Source organism: Gekko japonicus, unplaced genomic scaffold (assembly GCF_001447785.1).
Source record: "Gekko japonicus isolate JY-2015 unplaced genomic scaffold, Gekko_japonicus_V1.1 scaffold4823, whole genome shotgun sequence".
Classification (NCBI taxonomy): domain Eukaryota; kingdom Metazoa; phylum Chordata; class Lepidosauria; order Squamata; family Gekkonidae; genus Gekko; species Gekko japonicus.
Window position 1 is genome coordinate 15677 of NW_015165982.1, and position 10913 is coordinate 26589.

General features: G+C 54.1%; 1 protein-coding gene across 1 annotated transcript; it reads left to right on the forward strand.

The window, feature by feature from the left end:
* Positions 1 to 1203: 1203 nt before the first annotated feature.
* LOC107110681 (motor neuron and pancreas homeobox protein 1-like) lies at positions 1204 to 6032 on the forward strand. Its single transcript, XM_015411483.1, has 3 exons — positions 1204 to 1381; positions 3800 to 3960; positions 5670 to 6032. Exons 1-3 carry the CDS (start codon positions 1204 to 1206, stop codon positions 6030 to 6032), a joined length of 702 nt encoding a protein of 233 aa, XP_015266969.1.
* The last annotated feature ends 4881 nt before the right edge of the window (positions 6033 to 10913 follow it).

Genomic DNA, 10913 nt, shown 5'->3' on the forward strand with positions numbered 1-10913 from the left:
AGCTTCATTGAAACCAGGGCAGCCTTCAGGGCGTCGGCTGGATGCTCCCTCCTTTGGCCTGGACGCGCCAAGAGAGGCGCTTCCCTTCCCCCGGGTTCAGGAAGAACAGGCGTGGGGCTGGGGTGGGGTAGGCTGGGGTTTACTGATCTTGCGGGACGGGGTTGCGCCGGGCTGCACAAGCGCTGGGTTTCAGGAGGGGCTGCGTCGCGGAGGATCCCAGCCCTGGGAAGGCCGGTCCCTGACATGTCTAGCTCAGGGAATCTGCTGACTGACTGCTGCTTCGGGTCCGAATAGTTCTTTCTCGTCCAGTTTTCTTCCAGGCTCTTTCCAAGCTGGCTTTGAACACCAGGAACGCTCACCCCCAAAAAAGGATGGGGAGGGGGAGAACCCGGTCCAGCCAGATAGCTGTTTTCTTCTGTTTCCTTCTGCTGTGTTGCCCAGCGGCCGGCAGGATCGGATTCCCCGAAGGATCCGCGGCGGAGAGCAGCGGGCGCTTCGCAGCCCGTCAGCCCCTTCGAACTTTCTCGTCTTCTTCGTTGCTCCTCAATGCGATTTCGATTCCGCTTTATATTCGTTGAATCGGTCGAAATTTCAAGAGTTCGCTTTTGATCTGGCTGACATCCCCAAAAAGGAAATGCCCAGATATTTTGCCCGTTACTTGGGTGGCAGGCCCAATTCTTCCCAGGACGTCCGGTGGTCCAGTTCCCTGTCTGGAAGAACCAATCCTGTGTTTACATTTTGCTGCGGCCGACGAACGCGGCGGGTCTCCTTTCCTGGCGGGTTTTCCCCAAGGCAAACAAGAGGAGGGAGCACGATCCCAGTTATTTCTGGAAAGAAAACCGAAATAATTCTTTCTGGTTTTGGAAAAAAATATAAAACAGAAATAATTATTTCTCTTTCCTCCAATCCGTCCGTCCCAGCCTCTGACTCGCTCACTTCTCCGTTTTCACACGAAGCATTTGCCGCACAAATCGGATTCCGCTTCCAAAATCTCGGATTCCGGAGCCGGCTCTCGGGGGAACTCCGGTCTCCTCCCTCTGGAGTCCCTTTTAATTAAACCTTCGGGCCTCGGGTCGTGGGGGGGGGAGGGAGAGAGCCCTCCTGTTGGTTTCCAGGGGGCGTCGACACACCTGTCTGCGTTGCCCTGCGCGGCTCCCTTGAGGTCAGGATCTGACCCGCCCGCCCCCCGGGGGAAATCAAGGGATGGTGGGAACAGAAGGGCGCCCCACCCCCACCCCCCAACAAAGGCCGGCTCCCGCTTCCCCGCTGGGTCAGGCCACGGGATTTCCCCCGGGGCCAGGCCCTTCGGCACACGGCTCGGCTCGGGGGCCGGAGAAAGGCCTCTGGGGAGCCGCGCGGAAAGGCTCTCGGGAAGCCGATGGCGGGAGTTCCCGCATAGGGGGCTGGCTGGAAAGGGGGGCGCATTGCGGGGATTCGGGGAGGCGGAGAGAGAGATCGGGAAGAGGCGCCGGTCGCCGCCTTTCCGAAGCCCCGGCGGGATCGCGCGCGGCGCCGGAGGCGGAGGGGCGCCCCCAGGAAGATTTCAAAGCGAGGCCTTCAAAGCCCGCGGGGGCCGCGCCTCCCCTTTGAAGTCCCCGGCCCGGCCGAGGAGGAGGAGGAGGGGGGGGCTTTGCCGGAGGAGGGGGCCGCGGCAGCCCCCCCCGCTCCCCCCCCTGCCTTCCCGCCCGAGAGAAGCCGGCCGGCCGGGCCGGGAGGCCAAGCCGGGTTCCGGGGCTCTCTCTGCTGCTGGGGAGGCCGAAGGGAAGCCGAAGTCTTCTCCCCCCCCCCAGGAGTCTCTTGGCCCCGGGAAGGGAAGGGAAGGCCGCGCCTGCCCTCCCGCCGCCGCCGCCGCCTCTCTGCCGGGCGCCGAGACCAGCCAGCCGGGCCGTCCTTCGAGCCGACGCGCTTTCCGAGGGCTTCGCCGCACCCGCCGCTTCTGCGGAAGGGAGAGCGGCCGGCGACTCCCGAGAGCTTCTCCCCGGCCACAGAGTCCGCCAGTCTTCCGGGGGCCGCTGGACTCTGGTTCTTTGCTGCTGCTGCTGCTGCTAAAGGCAGACTGACACGGCCGCCCATCTTCATCTACAGGCATTCCTTCTTGGCACACTAAAACGCTTCTGGACCTTTTTCCGAAATGTAAAAACAATTAAAATTTATTTCCCCCCCAAAAAAGAGCTAGGGCGCGAATGAGCAGGGCCTCGCAGTTCACCGCGAGAGGACCCCCGTTTATGTGCCTCAGCGAGGGAGCTTTGGCTCTCGAAAGGGATTACAGGAATGGGAGATTGCTGCGTTACAAGTTATTACAACACTGGGGACAATGGAACCCCCAGGGCTTAACAGCGATATTGGTTTCTTATGACACTACATATGCTATCTTCATTCAGTTCGGCATCCGTTTATATGTATCTTTTATTATTGTTGGGTACTCTTAATTTTTAAAGTGAATCAGCAGAGCAATCAGCAGAGTATTAAAGAGGCAGAGTCCATGGTGTGTTTAAATATAAAAGTTTACTACAACCTAGCATGGGGAAAAGGTACACGGGATGTAAAATAACAAAGAGCTAATATTCCTACATCCTTACAGCTAGACAGAACATGGCAGAAGAGAGCGAAGACTAACTTCTTCTTGCTCAGGACAAAGAACCATAAAATGCTAATACTTGGCACTTTGGTCTCCAGTCAGAACAACAAACTAGATCTGAAGTTACCGGGCTTTCTAACTCTCTAAACTGATTGGTTACAAACAAACATGTGATTTAACAAACATCATTAACCCAGTAAATACTGAAGAACAATTATTCTGTATGCTAATTTGCTGCTATTCACAGGTCCGGTCTGAGCTATATTTATTGCCCAGTTACTTATGCATCGTGACTCTAATTGGCCCTTCCTGCCAACACACCTTCCCCCATCCTCTACCATATATAATGGTTGGAGATGTCTGTTTCAATGTGTCTGCAGAAGCGTGGGAGCACACGAAAGCTTCTACCCAGAATTAACCTTTGTGGGTCTTCAAGGTTCCCCTGGTCTCCAACTTTGTTCTGCTGCTTCAGACCATCGCGGCTCCTCCCCACCTGAATCTAAGCTGATACCCGCTCACTCTTGTTGCTCTCAAAGGTGCTTCTGGACTCGAATCAAACAATTTGTGCGTCTGCTTGTTTGTTTCCTATCTTTCTCATCCACCTTTCTCTTTGAGACTCCGGAAGGAAATGATTTAAAAAATGCATTCAAGACCAGGATAGTCCATAGGATCACCAGGAGATCCTAAGATTGTCTGGCAGCAAGAAGGTCTAGCTCTTTTAGCGTTATGCACCCCTAGGTGGGAGGGGACACACCACGAAAGAGCCCTGGTTTCAGTGGGGAGCCGCCTAGGAGAGCGAGGTTGGAGTCCGCGCTGAGGCAGGAGGAAGCTGATAATACCCCGGATGTCTGGTTGGGTTTTAAGGTGCTTTAAGGACTCGCAAACCGTGCTCCGTTAAAAGAACAACGCCCTTTAAACCATTTCAACTGATTTCTACAAAATCATGCACCATTCGAGAATCGTGAACGCACGCCAGCAGAACAGGCCCGCAAGAGGACTTCTAGCGCCACTAAGGGATAAATCTAACCGCGAGTCTTCAGCCCGGGTCTCCGACTGGGGCGTCCCGGGGGGGGGGGGGACGACGACCGTTCCCCGGGGCTGCGGTGGTGGTCCCCCTCGGAGGCGGAATCCCGGGCTGGGTAGGCTCCCTCCCTCCCTGGGCCGCCTCTTCTCTCTGCTCCCCCCCCTTCTCTCCTTCCTTCCTTCCCTCCCTCTCCGCAGCCCAAGCGCAGTCCAACCTGCTGGGCAAGTGCCGCCGGCCGCGCACCGCCTTCACCAGCCAGCAGCTGCTGGAGCTGGAGCATCAATTCAAGCTGAACAAGTACCTGTCCCGGCCCAAGCGCTTCGAGGTGGCCACCTCGCTCATGCTCACCGAGACGCAGGTGGGTGAGGCCGGGGCCCGGCGGGGGGGGGGGGGAAAGGGGGGCGCGGAAAAGGTGGGAGAAAGGGGGGGCTGAGAGTGGGGGAGCCAAGGCCGCCACGGGGGCTGCTCTAGTCTCCCCCCACCGGGGAGCCGGTCTTCTGCCGGGCAGGAGCGCCCTGCTTGAAAGAGCGCCCCCTTGAGCCCGAAGGGGCTTCCAGCTGAGCCAGGTTAGCTTTTGCCCAGTGCTCGGGTGCCACTGGCCATGGGGGAGGGGGATGCTTTTTATTTATTTACTTCAAAAAAAAATTAGAAGCACAGAATCATAGAGTTGGAAGGGACACCCAGGGTCATCTAGTCCAACCCTCTGCGCAATGCAGGGATTATGTACTTAGTTTTATTCATATGCCGCCTTTCACCCCAAAGCAGCTTACACCATCCCTCCTCTCCTCCGTTTTATCATCTTATTGTCACAACAACCCTGCAAGGTAGATTAGTCTGAGTGTGCCTGTGGCTCAAGGTTACCCAGCAAGCTTCCGTGGCACGTTCTAAGATTACTGTTATTTTGGGGTTGGTCTTCCTTCCTCTGCTCTGGCCTAGCCCAGGCTAGCTCAGTCTCAGCAGATCTCAGAAGCTAAGCCAGGTCAGCCTAGTCAGAACAGGCCTTGGGAAAGAACCCTCAACCCAGTTAAGTCTTGGCGTAAAAACATAAGAAGAGCCCCGCTGGATTAGACCAGCCGTCCATCTAGTCCAGCACAGAGGCCGAGGCCTTCCCCTGATGTTGCCTCCTGGCACTGGGATTCAAAGGCTGACTGCCTCTGAATGTGGAGGTTCCCCTCCGTCACCACGGCTAGTAGCCACTGATAGACCTATCCTCTGTGAATATGGATTATTTTTTTTTGCAGTCAAGTCACAGCTGAACTATGACATCTCCATAGGCTTTTCAAGGCAAGAGATATCCAGAGGTGGTTTGCCGTGACCTGCCTCCGTGTCCTGACCCTGGACTTCCTTGCAGGGCCGGCTCACTCACTAGGCGAACTAGGCAATCGCCTAGAGTGGGATGGCCCTTAGGGGCGCCAAACTGCACCCGGCCCCATACTCTGGGAGTTTCTTGATTATTTGTGTTTTTAATTCTTCCTAAAATGCATTTATTTTTGAAAATTGGTGGGCGCACGGGGGGCAGAAGGGATCCTCGCCTAGGGTGCAAAATAAGCTGGGGCCGGTCCTGCTTCCTTGGAGGCTCCCCATCCAAATACTTGCCAGGGCCGACCCTGCTTACCTTCCAAGACCTAAAGAGACTGGGCGAGCCTGGGATACCCAGGTCAGAGAGGTCTTACCTAACTAGCCCTCTTCTAAAGCTGTCTATTCCTGTGGCCATCACTAGATCCTCTGGCAGCCAAGTCCACATTTTAAACACTCTCGGTGTCATGGTGTATTTCCTTCCGTCCATCCTGAACCTACTGCCCATTGGCTTCCTCGGATGCCCTCGAGTTCTAGTATTTTGGGGGAGGGAGAAAAACGTCTCTTTGTCAGCTCTCTCCACCCCATGGATAATTCTATGAACCTCTATCGTGTCCCCTCTTAGTTGGCTCTTTTCTAAACTGCAACGTCTCAGACTCTTCAGCCTTGCCTCGTAGGAAAAGGCCACTGCAGGGCCTTCCATGGTCGAATCCTGGGGAGGGGCTCCCCTCTCCCGCCGGTGTGTAGTAACCCCTCCTCCCTCTCCCCCAGGTGAAAATCTGGTTCCAGAACCGGCGCATGAAGTGGAAACGGAGCAAGAAGGCCAAGGAGCAGGCGGCGCAGGAGGCGGAGAAGCAGAAAGGAGGCGGCCCTGGGGAGGACAGGGCGGGGGATGAGCTGCCGCTGCCTCCCGGCGGGGCGGAGAAGAGCACCGGAGGCCGCCGGTTGCGGGAGCTCAGGGACAGTGACCTGGAGGAGGACGAGGACGAGGAGGACGAGGACGAAGAACGGCCCGGACATTGCTGCCCCTACGGCTCTCCAGATTGCTCCGACGGGGACGAGGACGGGAGGCAGCCCCGGAGCAGGCCTGGGGGAGGCCACCCGCCGCTGCCCACACCCCCAGCAGCTCCCTAAGTCCTCCTGGGCTCCTCGGACCAGCCACTCCCTGGACTCCAGCTCCCCACAAGATTCTGCCGCCCAAAGATCTCGCGGCTGCCCGCTGGCTAAAGCCAGGGGGCGTTGGGGTGCCACCGCTGAGACTTAACTGCTCCCAGCCTAGGGTTGCCAGCCTCCAGGTGGGGCCTGGGGATCTCCCGCTTTTACCACTGATCCCCAGCCGACAGAGATCAGCTCCCCGGGAGAAAATGGCTGCTTTGTAGGGTGGACTCTATGGCATTGTACTATGCTGAGGCCCCTCCCCTCCCCAGACCCCGCCCTCTTCTGGCTCCACCCCCAAAGTCTCCAGGTATTTTCCAACCCAGACTTGGCAACCCTATCCCAGCCCCCTCTGGTAAAGGCCCCGGCTGGCCTGGCCCGGGTCTCCATCTGTTGGCTGCCTCAAACCATGTGGGAAGTTTTAGAACGACACCCCCTTTGCCTCTCTAGGGTGCAATACCTCCCCCCCACTACTCAGCCCTCCCTACCCCAAGTCTCTGCCTTCCTCACCGGGACATCTTCCCTCCTCCGTCTTGGTTGCTCTCGGCACTTTGACAGCCCTCTCACGCCCCTACAAGCCACAGGCAGAGCCGCCTGCCTGACCCGTGGTTGCCCAGTCCCACCATCTACCCCCATTCTTCACTCCCATCCATCCCCAATTACAGACGCACATGGTGCTTGGGGGTGGGGGGTGCAATGGGAGGGCTTCTGGAGTTCTGGCCCTGCTGGTGGATCTCCTGATGGCCGCTGGGTTTGGGCCACTGTGTGACGCAAGAGTGTTGGACTGGATGGGCCATTGGCCTGAGCCAACATGGCTTCTCCTAGGTTCTTATTCCCCCTCTGCTGACCCAGCTTTGACACCCACACCTCTGCTTGTGCCCTTGGTCAGCTGTTCTCGCCCCCCCCCCAAGAGGATCTCTCCCATCTCTCACAATGATCCGGTCATGAGGGTATCCCCAAATTTGCTCCAGCCAGTAGGGTGGGAGCCCCACATCGGTTCTTTCCCACCTGTCTCCCTGGCAAGCAGGTGAAATCATGCACACATTTGCTTCATTTTCAGAATTTCTAAAGTTTGCAGAATCAAGGATTTGGGGGGGGTTTATAAAAATGGGTTGCCTTCTGGGAGAGCACATCGACTTGGATCTATGATCTGCTCATACTACTTTGCTGCTGCATTTCAACTCCCAACGATAGCAAGCCAGGACGGAGAAACCACACAGGTAATGTCGTCGACCAGCCAAATATTTCACTCTCCCTTTCTGTTAGGTGTTCATTCCAGTTCCACCCGTGGAAGTGAAGGGGGCCACTTTATGTCCTCCTGAACGTAGGTCACAAGACTCAACAGTGTTAAACGATGACACTAGAAACTTGACTTCTCCCTCTTGGAGGTGATGCTCTTTCACAGCACCAGTACTGAGAGTTTTTGTGCTTATTCTATAACAAGCAATCTGGGAAAACGTAGGCCATAAAAGGGATGAACTGCTGGGAATCTCTGGCAGAGGACTGTATTGTCTTTATTTTTGTACATTGTATTTATAAAGAGAGAGAAAATATCTCTACTTATGCATGCTAAGTTATTAATCAGCTTCTTCGACGTGCCAACGGTATGTAAAATAAATGGTTTTCTACTTGAGAGCCGTGTAGACTTATTGAACTGCAGCCCACTTTGGTTATGAATACATGATGCTACCCTCTGGGTCAGAATATTAATGCATTGAGCTCAGTATTGTCTTCTCTGATGGTCTCTTAGTTAGGGGGGGGTCTCTCCAGTCATGCTATACAACAGAAGTCTCCAGTGGTGGTGCCCGTGGGTGCCAGGGCCCCTCACCAACCCAGTTCCTGGCACCTGTCAAAAAGTTCTAGAAAGTGAATTTGGTGTCTTTGTCTGCTATACAGCAGTTCAAAGCACAGAGCTTCTGGGACAAAGAAAGGGGCCAATCCATGGTTCTTCTGGCTTTGTGTTCTTCATGTTGGCTTGAACGAGGAGTTAGGCCCAGATGTTCCTTGAGATGTCTCTCTCTGTGCATAAAGAGGTGCCCGTGTTTTCAAACATTTCTATGACAAGCAGGGATTTATTAGGAGAACTTTAAAAAAAAAACGGGCTTCAGTTGCTAACATGCACCTGCTAGAATTATAGGGGTGGAAATCGGCTGCCTCAGTAACTTCTGTTGACTTCACTGGGACTAAAGCAGGGTTGTGAACCTCCAGGTGGTGGCTGGAGATCTCCTGGGATTATACCTTGCCTTCAGGTGATAGAGATCAGTTCCCCTGGAGAACCAAAAGGCCACTTTGGAAGGTGAACTCTGTGGCATTATACCCTATGGAAGCAGAGGTCCATCAGTGGCCATTAGCCACAAGGTATAGATAGGGGCTCTGGGGCAAGTGATGCTCTGTCATCTTGGTGCTTGGGAGGGTCAACAGTGGGAGGGTTTCTAATGTCCTGGCCCCACTGGTGGACCTCCTGATGGCACCTGGTATTTCTGGCCACTGTGTGACACAGAGTGTTGGACTGGATGGGTCTTTGGCCTGATCCAACATTGGCATCTCTTATGTTCTTATGTTCTAAATGACCCAAGCTCTGCCCTTCTCAGTCGCCACTCCCCAAATCTCCAGGTTTCCCTACCTGACTAAATAGAAGAGAAACTAAAGAGACTAAATAGAAGATAAAATGGAAGCAGGGAGAGGGGTTCAAGGCACTTCGTGTCCCCACTGGGGGGAAATGAAGTCGATAAATGAGTTTGTCCCCTACTGATTTGGTGTGCAGGGAAGCTGTAGCTATATTGCAATAGTGTTATTAACCAAGCGCTTGGACTCCATCTGGGCAGCAATGTTTTTTTCCCCATCCCCTAATCTATTTCTATGAAATCAGTGTGCAGAATGGTGGCTTGCATACTGGACCTGGCAAAGGTATTGAGTTCAAATCCCATCTTAGCCATAGAGATCACTGGGAGGTCTTGCTCTTTCAGCCTGGCCTTCCTTGAAGTGCTGTTGTGCAGTTAAAACATTGATCTGTGCAGCTCCTTGGAGGAAGGGTAGGACAGTGATGGTACCAACAGATCTGTTCAAAGCCAGGCTTAGACCTACAATACGTGGGGGAGAAATGCATTTCCGCTGGCACACAGCAAAGAATTCCTTTCCCAGGGAAAATCTGTCTCCTTAGCTTTGAGAGTGTGCCTCCATACTAGTGCCCACCATTAATATATATATAGGAGGAGGAGGAGATTGGATTTATATCCCGCCCTTCACTACCCAAAGGTGTCTGTTGTGGAAAATCTGTCCATGGATTGTTATGGTCCATCTAAGGAATATGTGCTGAGGCCAGAGCTATTAGGAAGTGACATGGAGGGAGCAGAGCTGTAAAGGAGAGTTAATACTTCCTGCCAAGGTTGGTTGCTCCAATCTAATTTCCTTGCTTGCTTTCCTTCCTCCCCCTCTGGTCTGGCTGGGAAAGGGGCTGGAAACGGCCCTCTCATATCTGTGGAAATGAGCAGCGAAGTGGAGGTGAAGAGAGGCAGTCGGCTGTAGCCTTCCCCCTTGAGAGTCCAGAGGCCTCAACCCTCAGCAAGGTCTCAGAAACCTGCAGAAAAGCTGTCAGAGGGGAGGCTGGAGATCTGGCTGCCAACCGTTCAGTAGCTCTGTCCTTTATGGCGGGCTAGTTTTATGGCCATGCAGTGAAAAGCTTTGTCAGCTCATTCTTTTAGACCAGGGGTCCCTAATGTGGGGCTATGGGCACCGTGGTGCCAACCAATGCCTTTTCTAGCACCCGCCAAGCAATGTTCCCTCTAAGTCTTGTGAGCAAAAATTCTATCTTGTGAGCTCCTGGCACTAATGTTGTGAGCGAGCAATTTGGCTACTGCTCTGGAGCCATCCTTCCTGAGTTAAGGCAAAAACGTGTGAGCCGGAGGCTAAAAAACTGTCAGCTAGCTCACACTAACTCAGCTTAGAGGGAACACTGCCCCCAAGTGCTTTTTAGAAAGTGGGCAGGGCCAGGAGGGCCCTTTGCCCAGCAAGGCTTCTGGTTGGCCGCTGGAGATTTGATTGGCTTGTCCGATTTCTACAAAAAGGTTATTTGGCAGCAACTGCAGCCGCAGCACAGGGATCCTCACTATGTGGCTGAGAGTAGGCTGGCGCAGCCGTTTTGTGGCTGGGCCCACCATGCTGTGTCAGGAGTCCCAAAGACATCCACAAGGCCCAAAAGTCTGGGGAGGGACCAGGATTTTGTGGCTTGTGGGACAATTTTTTCCCCTGGTGGGGCTGCCATTATTTTTCAGATAAAAACTTTAAAAAATATTGTCTGTAAATAAGTGTACTTCCCTCTATTCCCTCCCCCCTCTTCTCCCTCCCGCCCTCTCCTCCCCCCCCATATGTGGGGAAGGTCTGTTTGGTGTGCAGCTGGCTGCAGTGTGGCCAGAGAGCATGCGCCTTTTAAAAATGTTTTTAAAATTATTTTAAAATCTTTCTTTTGAAGAAAATATTGTGGGGCTATCCCTTTAAGGGAGGGGGCAATGCCCCCAATAGCCCCGCCGTGGCTATGGGCCAGGAAGGGACCCCTACATTAGATCTACTTGCTCCCAATAAAGTACTGAGACCAGCCGAAAAGTTGGCAGCCTCAAGTGTGAGATTGTTCTTATAGCTCCCCCTCCCCGATGGAAAATTGCTGAATTTTGGCCATGCGAGAAAGGGCTGGATTCACAGCCTTGAAAAAAATGTTGGGGACCCCTCTGCTCAGTAGAATGAAACAGCAACCTTTGTTCTGGGTTGTACCACTGACAGGAGGGTGGAGATTGGGAAAATGGGGTAGCAGTGTGTGTGAACAAGATCTTGGGGTATGGTTGGACCAAAAGTTAAATATGAGCAGCC